We start from the raw sequence: 19,540 nt of genomic DNA on the forward strand, positions 1-19,540 counted from the left end.
GCTTTTCTAGGATGACAGCGAGGTGTAACATTTTTGCCCATATACTCTGGATGGAAGAAAGTGCTGCTCAGCCACCTTCTACAGTATGTAGTAATATCCAAACTTCAATATTATCTGCTCCTGGTAAGCAAGAAAATGGTGCAGGGATTATACAGCAGGGCTGTGTTGGGAGGGTACTGGCTTTGGTGGCAGCACCTCTGGCTCTGTGCTCACACAAGCTGCTGTAACCCAAACCTGCTGCATTCCCTGACACAGCTGCTCCTGGCTCGCTGTAGCAGCACCCTGTGTTTGCTCTGCCATGGCTTCAAGGCATGAGTGACATGGATGACAGCCAAGAAACAGGGACTTTCACCCATTTTATTGAAGGATGGGAGGTGACAACGGTGCCAGGGTGCCACTACAGCAAGGAACACTCACCCTTGTTACAGCAAACTGGTTCAGCATTTTCAGCTTGAAAAGAAGAAAAACCTTCTGACTTGGCAAGCAAAATCTATACCTATTTTCCAATCTTTCTATTTTTGTTAGTGTTTTACCCCTTACCTTCCCGACATTACTATTCTGCCAGCAAAGATCTCTCACCACAGTTGCCTGCTTAAAATAATACCCTGATCCATGTTTCATTTTAGCCACAGTGGCAACATAACCCAAAGATGAAGCTCACGATAAGGCTCTCCTCCTGCATGCCACTCCCTGCATTTAATTTATCTGCTTTCCTAGATCTCCAGTAACGGCCACAGGAGCCTGTGAAGCTGTAAGAGAAAAGGCACAGGGAGAACTTAAGCCTTTAAGCGAGGTTGCACCGTGCTTAAAATCTGCAGCCCAGCTCTGCCACGTTAATGATGGAGATAAATTTTGATTTCCTTCAGTGTCTGCAGAGGGACAGTAGGAAAGAATAAAGTGTAATAATGGGATAACAAACCATCAACACCCGAGCACTACACGCATACACTTGCTCTGTATGAAACTGCACCAACATTTACTTCTATGGTTTATCTATTTATAAAAGCTTGACGTGGTTCCATTGCACCTCCTCTGTGTGACCCCACAAGTGGATCCCCAGGGGAGTAATGGGGAGCTCTGGCCCACGCCAGGCAGCAACTCTTCACAGCGTTTACTCAGAAGTGATTCCTGAGGTACATGGTACTCTCTTGTGGAGGATCTCTGCTCACACACATACTGTGTTTGGTATACAGCTACTTAACAGAGAAGGTGATTATAGCATCATATCCCTGCTAATCACCAAGAAAGCCAGGTGTGCAGGAGTGTTTCAGAGAGGTGCAGTGCGTTCTTTTTGTCAGCTGCATTATCAGTCATTCCCTTTCAGTGCAGAACGTTGAAGAACACTATTAGGTATTCTCTAGATCATGGTGCTTGAAATTACCTTTATCAGATCAGTGTCTGATGCTCCTTCGCCACATCCAGATTGGAAAGCCAAAGGCAGATTTCTTACGAAAAAAAATCTCCCTTTTGTTAAATTTTCACAGAAATATATAATATATATTGTATATATGTACATAGTTTTACTAATACTACACATTTACTTAAGTTAGGGATTAGCCTGTATTTCTTATAACTACTTCACACAATGAATAAGAACAAAAGAAAAATACCGTAGCCCAAGCAGGAGCTGAAAATAACAATGTGAGAACTCCAAAAGTGTAATAAAAACATCCTTAACATTAAATATCATCAAGAATTTCAATACCAGTAGTAGAATTTCATTTAGCACTAGCATTCTGGCAAGCTCTAAGCTTTAGCTGAATGACTTGTAGAGAAAGCTTTTTTTGTTTCCTTTTTTTGTGTTTGTTTGTGGGGTGGTTTTTTTTGTTGTTTCTTTTTTGTTTCTTTATTGTTTCTGCTCATCAAAGGCAACAGGATTGTGATTTGGTTCACAAGAGACCATTTTATTGCCAACCTGAAGTGTTCTAAAAGCACGCCACCTCATCGGTTTGGTTGGGTTTTTATCTCCCCCCTCCAAACTAGGCAAGAGTTTAAAAAAAGTGTAATTACAATTTCAATAGTGATTTCTTTTAACTTCTCAAGCATATCTCATCAACAGGATATACAGTACAGTTCAGAAGAGTAAACATTTTTAAAAGTAACCAAACAACTTTTTCACCCAACATACACAATTTCTTGCTGTATTTATGTTGAACTCTCCTTTTAACATGGTCAAGTTATGAAGTTAGTTTTCTTCTTCAGTACAACATGGACACAGGACTAGTACAATCCGGGCTGGTTTTGTTGTTGTTGTTGAAGGTAAGGATAACTCTAGTGTGGAAGCCATGGTCCTGCCATTCATCTCCCTTCATCATCTCGCATAGCGCTTAATGTAATCTTCAACTTTATTCCGAAAGTCCTCCTAGAGGGAAGCACAGTCAGAATTACCCCAAGCACGTTGGAGAGGGACTCACATAGGGCTGCAGTAGTGGTGGATGCCCACATCAGCAACCAGTAGGGTCAAGTGTTCATCAGTGTTTCCAACGTTGTATATGAGAACTGAAGCAACTGCTCGAGTCCTTGGCAAGCAATGTCTGGGCTCCACTGGGTATCTCCTTTGGTGACTGAACTGCACAAAGTTTGCTATCACCAGTTATCAATGTAGGTACTAGACAGATTGTGTCTGACAGGTCACCTGTGCTAGGAGACCAGGTCCCAGCTAGTGGCACAGCAAATATCTGGCTGTGATTTTAGAGAAGGAAGGGAAGCTTTCCTTACCAGACAGAAGAGACAGCTCTGTCCCAAGCACTTATTCTGGCCTTCCTAGGTAACTACACAATATCACAGCCAGCACATAACCAGCACAAAATCAATCACTGTCATTTATTACAGCCTCAGCAAGTCACTTGTTTCTGAAAGTGGTTCAGAGGGAACACTATTACACCTGCAGCCCTCCACACAAAAACTATGAGAGTATCATAAAACCTCTGTATCCATAGAAAAGCACACATTTCTGGCAGTTTAGAAAGCATGAAGATACTGAGCAGAGAAATTCTGACATACTTCCCTCATTTGATCCTTGTCCAAGTCAGGATGTCAGAGGGATGCTACATTCCTATAATGTTTGCCTCACGTGCTTACAGCCTGTTACCAAGTGTATCCAACACAAACACACCGAGTGGTCTGTGCTCCAGATACACATTGGGGGGTTCACAGCAAAGTGCCTTTTGCTTGATTTCCAGCTCCCAGTTTTGTGTGCTGCTAGAATATAAAGCGGGAAAACCTGGGAAATTTATGTACTTATGTTTGTTCAAAAATAAAACCCCCAAAACACAAAATCCCCAAGACACACAAAGGATGAAGAGGTTCTGAATACAGTGTGCTGGAGCTGCCTGGAGAGCAGGGGCCACGGAAGCACTGAAAACCTCTACCCATCAAGCCAAGGCTCTGCTTTTACCTTGTTGCCATGACCTGAGGGATCAGCAACGGACAATCCTGCTTTAAATGACATAATTTGACACCTTCAGGCTTGCCAGTACATAAAATAATGCCCTTGGAACACACACTGACGGTTCTGGTACAGACCACTCAGCAAAGAGCTAAATAACATGAAATTTACAGATAGAACAGCAGTTTGTGAGTTTAATGCCCTGTAAATTATGACCATTGGTTGTCCAAGGAGTTGGAGGTCTTGTTTACTCCTTTGTTAACAGTAGATAAAGGTGAGCACTGTAATATTCACCATGACTTTGCACTAATACTGTCAAGAAGTCCTGAAAAGCATGAAGTTTATTTTAGAGCTGTAGAAAAAGCTGTCTTCCTTTACAGGGGCATGCACTAAGAGTTGGGGTTGTTCAGCCTGGAGAAGAGAAGGCTCCAGTGAGACCTTAGAGCAGCTTCCAGTGCCTAAAGAGCCTAACAAGAAACCTGGAGAGGGGCTTTTGACACGGGCATGTAGGGACAGGACAAGGGGGAATGGCTTTAAACTGACAGAGGGGTGACTGAGATTAGACATTAGAAAGAAACTCTTCACTATGAAGGTGGTGAGGTGCTGGCAGAGGGTGCCCAGAGAAGTTGTGGATGCCCAGAGTTCTAACCCCTTGCCACAGGCAGGGACACCTTCCACTAGAGCAGGTTGCTTCAAGCCCCTGTGTCCAACCTGGCCTTGAACACTGCCAGGAATGGAGCATCACCACCCTCACAATGAAGTTTTCAGCTCTGGTACATTTTGGACTATCTTGATACAAACTCGTATTAATTACTCAGAATAATTACTCATAATGGCAAACAATGCTGGAAAGCTCTATTTTACTCCTTATGGTGGACGTGCTCAATATTATAGACTGATGGCTCGCAGCAGCAACATACACACAACATCAGAGCATGTCAGTCACAACACTGTAACTGGTAAATGAAGGCTTTTGGACTCATCCTGTTACTGGGATATAAAGCTAAATAAAAGGTTACTAGCTACAAGAAGACAAAAAACCCATTAGCAATACCATCGATCTTCTAGGCTAAGAAAAACCACTGGACATGCAACAGGGCCAACTACATCTTTGCTGTATTTACAACATCCAAGAGCAGCACAGTACAGACAGCTCAGGGCACACTCCTCTTTTTCACATGCATCTTTACAAGATTTTCAAATGGGAAGATGTGTTCTCAGCAGCGTTTTAACAGAAGCAGGACCTCAGCAAAGCAGGAAGGCTCCAGAAATCCATGCTGTCACTTGGGCTGACTCGCCAGATGAAGGGGCTGACAGCATTGGCAAGAATGTATTAACATGATACTCGCTGTATGTGAACCTGGTGCTGAACAGGAGGTTTTCATCTCATAGCTGTAATACTCCATCTTCACATGCCATATGGCTTAACAGTTCCTCATTACCAGAGGGCATTTTTCTATATGCACATCTGTTTATGTGCAGTACTGAATAATCAGAAGCATAAAAATTAATCAGAGCACCACATATCCTGCATTATAAAGAGGCACATACAAAATTCTGCTAGGAATGCTAAGGGAAAGAACAAAGCACTGCATTTTACCCTCTCTTAACTTCCTTTCAAGGTCAGCTCCTAAGTGTAGGACTACTAGAAAGACAGGCTAGAGGCCAGTTGTGCAAAACACCCACTTTTATTAAAAATAACAAGTCTATCTAACTTGAATGTAGCTGCTGGATCCTTTCTGCTGGAGACTCCAAAGAACTGTACCCAACCCCACATCTGCATTAGTGCCCTGTGCCTCAACCATCTTTCGATGCCAAAATAGACACTGATGAGAGGGGGAAGAGTCGTAAGGTTTGCTGCTGGAAATATGTCCCAGTAAAGCAGTTCATCTTAATGACCATGTATGCTCTTGCCAGAATGTTTGTCTAGCTGCTGCTGGTGGTTGCTTTGCCACATCTCTCTGGACATGGGTCACATCCCACTGCTAGTTTGGCCAGAGGCACAGCTGCTGCCTCTGTGTTGAAGTTTTTTCCCATATCAAGGTCATCAGGTCATGATGAAGAGGGAGAGGGTTGGCTGTAAAATTCTACTACACGAGCACTGATGCTGTACGACATGAAATGTCATCTGAAACAGCCATTAAGCTCTGCTAGGCCATCAGTGAGTGCTGGAAATACCACCTGGAGGAGCATTTCAAAAGGGAAATCTAATTTCTAACTCCTATCATTTGCCCTTCCTCAATACTATATTCTTCACAAGTTTCAAGATATGAAGTATGGAGTCAGAGGAGGACAAAACTGCTCTTGGGCTCTCTAGAAATGTGCTGAGTGGTGAGGAGGAATGAGGCTTGGGTTTCTATGTGGGAGCAGTACCTGCAGCCTTGCCTGGTTTAGGGTGGAGAGGTCTGGGGCTAAGCCAGAAGACAGAGCTCCTCTGTGCAAGAGAGACTCAGTGACTCCCTCTTGAAATCAGGCACTGGCCTCATAGTCAGCATGAAGCTGAAGCTCAGGCAATGCCAATATTCCCTTAGCACAATGGCCATCCCATCACACAGCACAGTGAAAGGAATGACAGTGCAAGTATCAGATTGTACACTTCAACAGATGCCTTCCTCATACCTTCTAAAGGAAAAAAAGACTATCAGCTGGGAATAGGAAACTACACTGTAACTCTAAGCACACTCCAAAAAAGCACAGCAGGTACTCCCCAGCACCAGCTGGATGTAAGAGGTACAGAACAGCCCAGACACAGCTCCATGGAGACCAAGGGCATCACTGCTGCGTCTCACAGGTATCCTATAGGTCCCAGGTACTGGGCTGCAGCATGTTTCCCCTGCAGATCCCTGTCCTATCCCAGTCCTCACACGGATAAGCAAGACCCCGGTAGGAGCCCAGCTCTGAAGATGCTTAGCTCTCAAACTCATGTATGAGGAGAAACCATCTAAACTGGAGAGTTTACACAATTCTGGAGCAGACCCAAAGCTGCTTTGCTCCGAGCTGTGGGGAGGTGAGGGAAAAATGAGGGGTACACGAGTAGCCCTGTGGGAAATACTTGCTGCATGAGTAATGCTGGTCAAATCGCTGCTTCATTGCATGAAAAACAGATGGGGACAAACAACTGAAGGGAAATTCAAAGTTTATCAGTGGGTGAAGAGTATGGAATAGAAGCCATGACACATTTCATAAATCATTAGCTGAAAACTGGGTTAAAGCACAGATTGCAAAGCTAAAGCAGTATATCCATGGAACTCCTCCTTTGTATTTAAACAAAGAAGTTCTGTTTATACAAAAATGTTTAACAAGTAACCTTTAAGCAGATAAACCTATACGTGTGTATTTTGGCAAGAACTCTGGTCAAAGACATCAATTCCAAACAACTTACTGGTTTCATGATTTTCATTTTTACTGCATGTTCTTACCAGATAGCACACGTGCAATGATTTGCATTAAGAAAATACGAAAAAGCAAATCCTTACTTAATTAGCTTAAAAAAAAACAACAAAAAACCAAAACCAAGCCTGACTGTTGTAATATTAAAACAATTCACTGAAGTCCCAACTGGCTGTCTTAAAAACATGCAACACTGCAATAAGATTAAAAAAATGCATGAAAGTTGTTACTACAAGATATTTTACAGTGAAACAAGCTCAGTATCTGGCCAGTGTGGAAATTTATCGCAAGTTATTTATCTCTGAGGAGCACTTGGGAAAGGATTTATAGACAATTATGGAAACAACAGGAAAACTGCCACCTCAAAAGCCCAGAAGAGAATTAGGGTCTACAGTTTCTACAAGCATATTGAAGCATGCACTCAAGAACTACACGCCTTTTTGAACACTGGAGTTTGACCTGATTTGGCACCTCTCAGAGGAGACTTTGATTTTTCAACAATTTATACTGTCCTGAGTTGTACTGATGAACTATCTGCCCATTATTAAGCTTTTCATTTGAAAATGAAAGATCTGCTCCATTATCCAAAACAAATACCAAGTGTCTGTGACAGCTACCAGAGGAGTTTAGAAAAGCTGTAATGAAAACTTTAGCTCAGGAATCTCTTCTTTTTCTTTTTAAACAAACGTATGCATACTAATTACACAATAAAAAAACCAAACAAAAACCCCCAACAAAAACAACAAAACAAAACACACACTCCCCCCCCCCCCCATACCAACTAAACAAAAAACGCAAACCAAAGCAGATTTAGCCCATTATCTTTAATAAATTCACTACTGGTACCACTTTACACATTTGCATTTGGCAAATGCTTTCTTCTTCTGACTCACAATACTGACCTCAGTTTCTGCCCTCAAGTGTGTCAGAGACTATACCCCCTCTTTGAGGGCAGTGTTCTCCAGGTTGAAAGCCATACTGGCCATTCCCTGCAGGAAAATGCAGAGTGTACTGCCTCTGTCCCTTGATTGTGACTACAACCACCCAGATACTGTGAGAAACAATTCCTGGTCCACCTTCACACCATTTAGATTTACCATGCTGCAAAACTCAAACAGAAACAAAAAAAAAAAAAAGAAAAAAAAAGAAATCACAAAAACACTCAATTGCACCTTCCCTTCCTTCTTTAGTGTTAAAGAAAATAAAATAGCAGTAACAATAAAAAAGCACTATTTTCACTGAACACTACTTTAATCCAAGTTATCAGCAAAGTTAAATTCCAAACAATTTCTACCAGGCCCTTTTATTTGAAATGTTTAATAAAGGGGTCTTCTGAACACCAGGAACATGACAGGAACAAGGCCAGGTTGGACAGGACTTGGAGCAACTTGCTCTAGTGGAAGGTGTCCCTGCCCATGGCAGGGCACTGGAACTGGATGAGCTGTAAGGTCCCTTCCAACCCAAACCAGTTTGTGATTCTACGCCATTACTCGGCTCCAACCAGACCTTTGGGAGTATATAATTACCAGGTAGATTTACCCATTAGCCCAATGAGTTAAAAAGACCTTTTCTTTCTTTTCCATCTTGTGGAAAATAATAAGCATTCACACCTATCATTCCCCCCACACCCACTCCCATTTAAAAAAGGAGCTGAATGAAACCTTTGAGTAACATGAAAATCTCAAGTGCTAGGTGTTTTTCCAGTTCATGTTCCTGCCTTGTTATCATTTCCCTGCCATTGACTAATTTAGCTCAGCCCCTACACCACCTGAACCCTTTTCCAAGCTCTGTAATTACAGTTTAAATTCTAAGAAAGAGTGGGGGGTGAAGAACCTGTACATAGGTATCTCTCACAGACTCCTGTGCTTGGCATCAAGTTCCACAGCCTCTCTTCCCTACTTCACCTTTTAAACACCACTTCCAGACATCAAGCAACTCTGATTTTGCAAAATGACGACTAAATACTTTATGTAGTTAAGTCCTAACACCAAACCCCCCAAATGCCACTGCTGTTTTTACTGTAACTATCTGTGGGGAAGAAGAGAAAAACTAAGTTTTGGGCTTTTTTTTGATAAGCATCTGTCCATATAGGTAGGTTACAGAACAGGCCTGCCTGCCAGGACACTACCCTGGGGAGAAGTCAAAGATGTGTTGCAGAGATAGAAAGATCAGCACGCTGAACATGATCCAACTGAGATTCTCAGACCCTAAGTAGGAACCATTTCCCTCATGCTTCTGCAAACTCTCTGCTGTTTGCTAGTGAAGCAAAGATAAAAGAAAAAAGCACCCTCTGAAGTTACTGGAAGAGGAAAGGGCTGTGGATTAGCTTGTGAAAGCTGCTGGAGCAGCCAGGGCTAACTACATCTAAATCCTGTTTGTGCGAAGGTGAGGGAACTGAGCCAGCTGAACAGGGCAAAGCAGCCTCCCCAAGAAAATCCTTCCCTGGATCAAACATGATGCAGGTCCTGACCCTCTTGCCATATCTGCCCTTTGGCTTATGGAGCAGCTTGGCTGAAGGCAGCTGGTGGAGACTTTCACAAGCCCTCTGGTCATATGGCCACAGTGCTTATGGACTTGGGATTTGCCCTTTGACCCATTTGCTTATTACCATTAATGATTTCACCGAGGTTGCTGAAAACAAAGAAGACCTCCTGGGAGTTGAACTTGGCAGCATGGAGACTGCTTGGTTATTCAGTGCCTGATGTTGGGTACTTGTTTCCCTGCACTCCCCCAATGCTACTGGGGTTAGCCCAAGGCTGGTGCCAGGCACACTGGCCATCTTGTCAATACAGTTGTTGGAAAGGGTTACAGAGAGAACCCTTCAAGAAAATTACCTGAATTATCCCAATTACACTGATGTTAACCTCCTCCGTGCTGCAAACACAATTCCACCCACGAGGATGTCACTCATTTCCAAAAGAGGATATTGTCCTTGGGATCTGAGCTCTTAATGGATAAATTATAAGCACAGAGGAAATGGGAGCTGCCTGGGTCTGGTGAGAGAGTTTTTGTAAGTCATACTCTACTCCAGTCAAATGATATCCAAACAAACCAGGCTGGGCAGGTGAGGCACATGGGGAACTCCACTTAAAGAGATCAGACTCCTTGTTTGCATTCAATAACCCTCCTGTAAGGTTCTGTTTTAAAGCTATGCATTTATTTAAAGAATGCAAAACAAAAGCTTTCATTTTAAGCCACTTATCTGCCTAAAGCAGGTAAAACAAAAACTTTAAACATCTGCATTTCTTCCACATTTCTGTCATTACCTCAGCAAGTCAAACCACTTCAAAAGCTTAATCAACTTTGCTGAACCCGAAAGAGGTTCCATAATCAAAGTGTTATGAAAGATGACTAATGGCATCAAAAAGTAATGTTTTCCCTATTTACCTCTGTTACCACAATTAGCTGTACTGTTGGCCCCTTTGCACATGCCATTTAGTGTACTTTATGCCCCCTGGGAAAAGGCTTCAAAGGCTGTAACACGGACACAGAACATAAAATGGGGAGACAATGAAAGAAAAACCTTAGTGACATTGTCTAAATGCAGTAATGTTGCAGAAAAACAAGTATGCATTATAGTGTGGCTGCAAGAACTTCAGTGACAACATCAAACACCAATCAGGGTGGTTGGGTGTGCAGAGGAAGTGAAAGGTTTACTGCAATAAATACAGAGATAAATAAATGCAATGACTCACAGGGAAAATTGTTTTGAAAAGCTGGTTTTGGAGTGGGATGGTACCACTGTTCTTAACTAGACAGTTAAGCGGTAATCAAAGAGTAATAAAAACACCACAGCAAAAATCACACAGCTTCAAAAACAAAAACCATGTCAAGTTTGAAAGCCTTTTGGGAATAAATACTTTTCCAGTGTTGTAAAAGCTTGAAAAGCTAAGGTTAGCCTTGAACACAGCAGATCAAGTTCTGCCCTTGAGAAGCTCCTTCTGCCGCTTATTGACTCCTACACCAGAAATGTGGTGCCCACAGGCACTTGTACTGGCTGGAACCGTATGGTGTGTGCATTTATCTATCACAGAACCACAGACTGATTTGGGTTGGAAGTGACCTTAAAGCTCATCCAGTCCCAAAACCCTGCCACAGGCAGGGACACCTTCCACTGGACCAGGCTGTTCAAATTAGAAGAATTCTTCAATGTTATGTATCCCCCTGCAGATGAAATCAGGAAATGATCCTCAATTCAGTATCCAGGAATCTATGTGAATTTCCTCTTTCACTTGAATAAAGTTAAAAAAACCCTTGCATTTTCATCACATCACAGTTTTGTACTGCTAGAAATAAATAGCAGTGTTCTTGAAAATGTTCACAACCAGCTACTTCCTATTAGGAAGAGTGTTTTTAGGATTGTCAAGGCTGGTGCAAAGCTATCAACTCAAACAAGGGAATGAGGTTAAGTGGAAAACCTTACGTTAGACAACAGGCAAAGACAGATCCCAATCCAAGAGAAGCTCAAACATGAATAAATAAAATGGTATAGCAAGGATAAGACTATGCTTATTTAAGCAAAACACTGACTCAATGCAAATAATGTAAAGAATGAGGGCCTAACAAAGCCAGCTTGAAGCCAACATAATGATAGCAAGATCTGGGCATGCCTCTCCCTGTCCTGATAAGTTCTAAACAGCCTTTCTGTTGCCTACCCTTCCTTGAGCTAACAGCCAACTGCATCAACGAAGTTGCCAACAAAATCAAATGAACAATTTGAAAATGAAAATATATTAATTTGCACATTAAATTCTTGGACCCAGATCACAAATCAAAAGCCCAAGATGTTCCTGGAAGCCCAGATCCATTCTGGTAACTCTGCGACTCTGTAAGAACAGTGGGAGAAAACACACACAAAATCGGTCAAAAAAATGGAAATAAGCTGTCCTGGATGGAGAATTCTGCTGTGTGTTTGCAGTACAAAAGGTAGCACTGAAAAGAAAGGTGAGGCTAGCACTCTGGTCTGGAATGCTTCAAGTCCTAGAGAGACCACTGTAATGATCCTGCAAAGCAATTACTCATACTTTTAGTAAGATGTATCAGTAACACCAGAACTGGAGCAACCAGCTGAGATCTGTGCTAAAATAGACACCAAGAAGAATGGCTTTAAGCTGAAAGAAGGTAGATTCAGATTAGATATAAGGAAGTTCTTCCCTGTGAGGGTGCTGAGGCGCTGGCACAGGGTGCCCAGAGAAGCCGTGGCTGCCCCATCTCTGGCAGTGTTCAAGGCCAGGTTGGACACGGGCTTGAAGCAACCTGCTCTAGTGGAAGGTGTCCCTGCCCATGGCAGGGGGTTGGAGCTTTAAGATCCCTTCATAACAAAACCATTCTGTGATTCTATGAAGAAACACAAATAGTTAAGGAGAAAGGTAGTAGAACAGTCAAATTACAGCTTACCAATGTCTTTATGCATTTCTTTTGCAAACGGTAATTAGATCATTTTGTAGAAGGAACTGTCTAGAGAGCTGTCCTTGACATCTGACATACCTCAACTGGAGATGAAGCATCAGAAAACCCAGCAAAGACCAAGGGACTCCTGAAGTACTGCAGCAATCACCACATTTGTCAAAACACATCTTGTGCTAATGAGTTTTAAAAACAATACCCTGGATCCCATGGCAAACTCCTGGGAATGACCTCACAAACTTCATCTCACAGTAATTCTGAGATCGGGTGGAAGAGTGGAAGTAGAGAAAGAGAAACCCAGTTTACAGACAAACTGAAAACAACTACAGTGTTAAGAAGTAATCCAATGAGATGTTCAGACACGAAAAGGAGAGCAGAATGCATGCTAGCAGAGCAGGTAGGATGACACACTGTATTATTTTACAAAGGGTTTTACAAAGCCACTCTTCCTGTAAACCTTAAGATACAAGAACTGAAGATGAATGAGCAGTAACTTCAAAGGCCTGACCTCAATTCCTTTATAAACAGTCTTAATGGCATAGTATCTTTTTATTGTTTGCGTAAGAGCACCAGTACTGAAAAAAATAAAAATTAGTTGTGCAAACCCCCCCCTAAAAACTGATGTATACAGCAGTATCATAGAATCACAGACTGGTTTGGGTTGGGAGGGACCTTAAAGCTCATCCAGCCCAAACTCCCTGCCATGGACAGGGACACCTTCCACTAGACCAGGCTGCTCCACACCCCGTCCAACCTGGCCTTCTATCTCCCAGAAAGAACTACCTATTCAGCCTAGAGAAGAGAAGGCTCTAGGGAGACCTTAGAGCAGCTTTCAGTCCCTAAAGGGGCTATAAGAAACCTGGAGAATGGCTTTGGACAAGGGTATGTAGGGACAGGCCAAGGGGAATGGCTTTAACCTGACAGAGGGGAGATTGAGATGAGCTCTCAGGCAGAAGCTCTTCCCTGTGAGGGTGCTGAGGCCCCAGAGAAGCTGTGGCTGCCCCATCCCTGGCAGTGTTCAAGGCCAGGTTGGACACAGGGGCTTGGAGCAACCTGCTCTAGTGGAAGGTGTCCCTGTCCAAGGCAGGGGTTGGAACTGGATGAGCTTTTTCACCCAAACCACTCTGAGATTCTATCATTCCCTCACCCTCCTGCAGCCCTCTTGGGTTGCCCAGATCACCTTGCTACCAGCTGAAGGAAACACAAAGCTCATGGTCTACTCTGAGTGGTGAGTGCCCACACAGTCCCAACAACATCCCTTCAGAGTGAGCCCTGGCTGAGCTCGCATGGCAGACTTTCTGGGTGGCTCACTTGCAGACTATCCTTTCTTTGTTGCTGCTTACAGTTCTAGTGACAATTATAGGAACTGGATGCAAAGGAACTTTGCTGCTTTGTCAAATTTGGCAGAAATGGATGTGGATGTCAAAAGTTACGGGGATTAAGAGGGAAGCTGGGATGAGGGAAGGGACAGATGCAGGGCAGCACTGCTTAAGCCTTGTTCCTTTACAAAAAAAAAAGGCTAAAAAGTAAAAGAATTTCTAATGGTTTACTTCAGTGAAGCTCCAAAACAAACTGATGGTGTGGACTAGGTAACTGAACAGCCAGGTGGACTGAACCAACTGAACTGCTGGGTTCAAGGGGTTGTGATCAGTGGCACGAAGTCCTAGTGGAGTACTCAAGGAGTTGATATTGGGGCTAATACTGTTTAACTTTTCCATTAATTACATGAATGAAGGGCAGAGTTTGCTGATGATGTAAAACCGGGGTTTTAGTCCCAGTGGCTACACACCACATAGGTGTGCTGCCATTCAGAAGGACCTCGACAGGCTGGCGAACCAGACAGAAAACCTCACAAAGTTCAACAAAGGGAAACACAAAGTCTTGCCCATGAATACCTCCATCCACCAGCACATGATGGGGAATGGCAAGTAGCTTTGCAGAGAAGGACACTGTGGCTTGGCTGGTTGCCAAGCTGACCAAGAAGACCACTAGCATCCTTGGGCTGTACAATGAAGAGAACTAGCAGCAGGTCAAGTGAGGTGATCCTTTCACCCCACTCAGGTCTGATGATTTACATCTGGAGTGCTGTGCCCAGCGCCAGGCTTCCCAGGTGTCCTGGGTTTAGCAGTGGCAGTCATTTTTCTCTTTCTTGGTAGCTGGTGCAGGGCTGTGTTTTGACTTTCAGCTGGGAACAGAGCTGAAAAACAATGATGTTTTGGTTTGGCCAAGGACTTTGTGGGCCTCATGCTCTTCCAGGGAGCAGGGAAGCCGGGAGGAAACAGAGACAGGACACCTGACCCAAACTGACCAAAGAGGTATTCCATACCACAGCACGTCATGCCCAAGAGGGAACTGGGAGTTACCCGGAAGGGCTAGGTGGACTGCAGGGTTGGAGGAGGTATTCGGTCGGTGCTTGGTCAGGCTGGGGGGGGCGAGTTATCGGTCGGCTGGTGATGGGGTGTTGTATTCTCTTCCCTTGTTATTTCCTTTATCATTACTATTATTGGTGGTAGCAGTAGTGATTTGTGTTATACCTTAGTTACTAAACTGTTCTTATCTCAACCCGTGGGAGTTGCATTCTTTTTGATTCTCCTCTCTGTTCCCCCAGGAGTAGGGGGAGGGCAAGAAGGGGGGGAGTGGGTAACAAGCTGTCTGGCTGTGGGTTAAACCACGACACCAGGTTTAGAAAGACAGGGACTTCCTGAGTGAGCCTGGCAAAGGGCCACAAAGATGGTTAATGAATGAGAGGATCTGTCATAGAAGAGACTAGAGATTGACTGGGACTGTTCAGTCTGGAGAAGAAAAGGCTTAGGGGGACTATAATGTGTACAAATACCTGATGGGAGGCAAAAGAGGACAGAGCAAGACTCTTCTCAGTGGTGAGAGGCAACGGGAACAAAACGAAATAATACAGAAAATGTCTTTTAAAAAGGTTTTTTTACTGTTAAGGGTGGTGGGACATGGGAACAGGTTGCCCAGAGAGGTTGTGAAGTCTCTGTCCTTGGAGATGCTCCAAACCTGACTGCACACAGTGCTGGGCAACCTGCTCCAGCCGTCTCTACCCTGAGCACAGAGGCTGGACTAGACAATTTCCAGAGCTCCCTGCCAGACTCAGAGACTTCGTGATTCTGTGAAATACCTTCTGAAAATGCCTTGAGGATGAAGTGCTGGAAAACCTGTGATTACGGAACAAACAGCCCTCCTCATGTGATTCAGAACCACCTTACCCGGTTACAGTGGGCATAAACAAGAAGGAACAAATGTTTCTAATCAAGACCCTTAATTTGCAGTTACGTAAAAAACACAAGCTTTTTTTCACGTAACCTTCTGGCTGTCTAGCAAAGCTTTCCAGTGTCTCCTTACTCAATTTAATCAGTATTTATAATTCTACATTTCTTCAAATTACTTTGCTGCTGGTACAAGATTATTAGACTGGCAGACCAAAACCAATATCCAACTTTTATCAGAGAAGTAAAAGGATGGAAACCAGAAATCCTTCAAAAATGAGAGTGGCAGAGGTTGACACATCTGTTTCATACCACAGTGACACACCAAATATAGGAACATCTTGTTAAAAGTATAATTTTTAGTCTTGAAAAAGCCTGAAAGTGTCAGGCTTGTCAATGCAGTTAATTCCTTTACTCTCAACTCCACAGACACTCTTTTGTTCTACACCTAATTATTATTATCTCATATTTCAGTATGTTCAAGACCAGACTGTTTAGCTTATAATATATGGATAGATTACCCTCCTTTCCCTACTCAATTACAGTTTGACAGTCTAGGAAACTTTAATTAAAAAAATTACTTTAAATCTCAAGTGCCCTGCAATTCTGCATCTCCCCCCATTGACAATAATTTACATTAATTATGTTCCATTAATTGCTTCTAATGATCAAGGCAAAAACTTTCTCTTCCTTTTCACCTATTTCAGCAGCTATCTGTACTGCTCTGTATAGGAAATAATCCTCCTGATTGCAGCCTTCATTTTTCTTTTTAAGAAGATGGTCACAGACTTTAGTCACACATCTGAGAAAGAATTTCCTTTCAGCCAAGGAATTATAGCTGGAACTGCCTGTAGAATGCAGCAATTGTATCACGGATGAGTAACCACTCATCATAAGGGTAAGTGAATGGTGTGAAGGCCAATCCATTAAGATCAACTCTCCTTTCAGCAGAACAAGGAGAATGGTTTCAAAACCCAGGTAAGGCTGCTTTGTGTCTTCTAAGCAGTGCCCAAGAGGGGCTCCTCAAGGGTGAATGGCTATCTGAACCAAGTCAGACACAAGAGCTACTGTTAGGAGCTCAGTCTTAAGACTCACTGATTTCCTCGTCAAACATTCTCTACTCTTTTTAACACAAACATGGTCTTGATTCTAAGGTTAAAGTTTCTCACGCATCTAATGAAGACATAAGGGAGAAACCCCCTAGGACAAGAGTCTCAGCTGTCACTCGAGTCAGTGCAGTACAGTGCTGACTGAAACCACAGTCCAATCTCAGTTCTGAGAAGCAGAAAAAAGGATTTATTTTGCAGGCAGATAAAAAAAGTAGAATGTCAAGCTTAGATCATAAAACTGGTTGCTTCTTTCTTTGTGCATTTTAGGTTTTGTGCATAATTGGAACCTTTGGCACCTACAAGCAAGAAGGGCAGCGCAGTAGAGAAAGGAGTCTGTCTTTACTCCTTCAAAATTGAACTTGCCAGAGCAGAGATAAAATAGGAGAGAAAGGCCGTCTGTGTAGCAACATTACAGCGAGACTGAGAAACATTCAAGTAAAAATTAAGGAAAGGATAAGAAACAGAATGCAATTTAAATGCCAGAGAATTAATCCAGGACTAAGAGGATCCAGAGGAATGGCCAGACCCCCACTGCTTTCTGGTCCTGCCCAGGGTGAATTGTTTCCCTCTCTGTATCACTACACTTCAACCAGCAAAGTAGCAAAACCTGTGATAAGCTCTCCATCAGTGTGCTTTGTTTTCTTGCATGAAGTGACTTCAGTAAGACCTAGGCATTAGATCTCAAATTTAACTGAGTTAATTGACTCAAACTGACTTAGAGTGAACTGGGAATACCTGAGTATCTACGGCCTTTGTTACCTCGGCAGAGAGAGGAGGTAACTGTGTCTTCTTACCATAACTTCTTCTCTTCTGCTTCAGGGCTCTTGGAATTTGTATAACTTTAAGTCCTACCTACAAGAAACTACACTCAAAATTGCAGTGCTGGATGATCAAACTAAATTTGCAGACATCAGACCCTATTCTGTACACACAAAAATAAGTATAAAACATATCTACAAATTCTACTGTAAATCAGTGTTAACCAGCTTCATGATTATGAAAGAAAAAAAAAATTATTTAAATTCACTTCTTCAGTTTATTATTAAAGATATCAAAATGAAATCTCTTACAATTACTACTAAATGTTGTAAGATAAATCAAGACAAGGTGAAAAGCCTGGCTTGAATGTAGCCAATGGAGAAAAAGACTGGTACTGTTGAAACATTAATTTTCATTCCTGATGAAGCAAGTAAGAGTCTTAAGCCAGTGGATCATATTTGTCTGTTACTCTTTCAGGGTTATCTACCTACTTAAGCTTTGCAGACAGACATCTGTGAATTTTCAGATGATATGAAATAAATCGAATATTTAAAAGATGCCCAAACCTGGTTTACTGCCTCTTCCTCCTATTAAATATAATTCCTATTTACTTTTCAAGAGGGATTTCAGCTCATGGGTTCATGTGCTCAATGCTACTAAAGAATTAAAAGCAGCTGTTGTTTTCTACAACAAGCACTGTACGTACTTTGGAAACTATAAAGGACTTATTTTTAGATGAGTGATATGCTAATACCCCAGCAGTGTCAGAGTGGTGCTTCACTGCAGTAATGCAAGGAACCCAGCTACCCACAGTGGCAGCAATTGTGAGGTATCTCGTCCCTACAGACTTCACTGCACCCCATCAAGACCTTTTAGCCAGCAGCACCATCACAAGTTGCTTCTGTTGTTGTTGCAATTGTCCAGCCTATTGGGTTTGAGTATCTGTAAGCACAAAATTAAGAGTGCTTGACCATAAGCTGACATAGTGTTGAGCACTACCTAATCAGACAAAAAGTCAGGTAACAACCAGCATCCTTATTATATCCTCAGATAAGAAAATCCAGTAGGATGCTTGATTAAAGGACTCTGGATAGACACGGCTGTTAAACTGTTCCTATGAAATTCATGGAAAGCCTGATTCTTTTTCCAGTGCTCAAAAGCACTACAAAATCTGCCAAAATTAATGTTCACATTAACAGCTGCTGACTCCAATGGCCAGGGTTGGCAACACAACTGTGTATGGATAAGAATGGCAGCTATGGTCAATCTGTACAATTCACAGGCGGCCACATGCTCAAAAGCAGTAATTTAATTGTAGCTTCTGCAGAGTAATAAAATGTGTTACATGACAAATAATTTGCAGGTTACATGGTAGATGTTTTACTATTGAAATAAAGATCTTTCAAGACACCAGAAAAAAAGGTATTTCTGGCTTCATAGATATTGTTAGTGAGTATTCACACTGCTGACAAGATAGGCAGTGTATAATAATAAACTCAAGTTTTCAGATAGTTATCTCCTAAGTCTGACAACACAGGTCTGAAATCCATAGAAAAGACCCGCTACCTGGCATCACTTCATCTGGTAGCTGTAACCAACCCACTTCCCTCCATTTACTTTGCCAAACCAAATGTGAGGCTAAACAAGGTCATATTTGAAGTCATCACCAGCATGGTGTTGGAAAGAGATTCCAGAAAAAATTGTTTATTGCTATCTACCATATTCTTCTGCCACGTTCAACAGGTCATCAAGTGAAACGTCAGACTATTTTGATAAATGCTCAGCATGAGATCCTCCCGACTAACATGGAAGCAAACTTGGTTTCACAACTAAGATAACAAACTCTGCTCAGTCTCAATCCTTTTCTCATTGAAGGAGAAACTGAGGTCACCAGCACTCTGCACATTTAGATGCACAGTATGGCTTACTTCTGTTTTCCAAGCTATCATGAAGTGTTAAATGCCAATCTGAGCCTTCTGCTCTGCCAATAATCGATAAAGATGCTGCCCCAATAGCTGTAAAATAATCCTCTGATCATCCACATTCTCCATTTGGTTGTCTAGACAGATGAAAGCAGGGGCTTATTATTAAAACATTTTCAGCTTTCAATTTGTTATGCCATTATGTTATTGGCCAGGACTTAGGGAACAAACTCTGAAAATGATACAATGTGCTCATTTTTTTTAAACCCTTGATAATAATTTAGTAAAATTTCAAAGCACCTAGCAGTTGAATGTTTTCAGCGTGGGAGTACAGGACAG

General features: G+C 42.5%; 1 protein-coding gene and 1 long non-coding RNA gene across 5 annotated transcripts in view; both read right to left on the reverse strand.

Annotated features, from left to right (window-relative positions):
• LOC133209409 (uncharacterized) overlaps positions 1-19,540 on the reverse strand; it is a 360,513-nt gene that overhangs the window by 173,814 nt on the left and 167,159 nt on the right. The gene's annotated exons all lie outside the window — the stretch shown is intronic.
• The window catches only part of UBE2F (ubiquitin conjugating enzyme E2 F (putative)), a 117,651-nt gene that overhangs the window by 40,131 nt on the left and 57,980 nt on the right, over positions 1-19,540 (reverse strand). For 2 of the 4 annotated variants that reach the window (XM_061348075.1, XM_061348073.1), the window contains one exon: positions 1,819-2,362. In XM_061348075.1, coding sequence (XP_061204059.1) covers positions 2,312-2,362 — 51 coding nt within the window. In that variant the 3' untranslated portion in view covers positions 1,819-2,311. Of the gene's footprint in view, positions 1-1,818; positions 2,363-4,486; positions 4,917-19,540 lie in introns of those variants that run through there. The other 2 variants (XR_009724669.1, XM_061348074.1) reach the window with 2 other exon arrangements.

This window comes from Neopsephotus bourkii, unplaced genomic scaffold (assembly GCF_033783945.1).
Source record: "Neopsephotus bourkii isolate Nb327-2 ecotype Australia unplaced genomic scaffold, CSIRO-AGI_Nbou_v1 NB_335, whole genome shotgun sequence".
Classification (NCBI taxonomy): Eukaryota; Metazoa; Chordata; class Aves; order Psittaciformes; family Psittacidae; genus Neopsephotus; species Neopsephotus bourkii.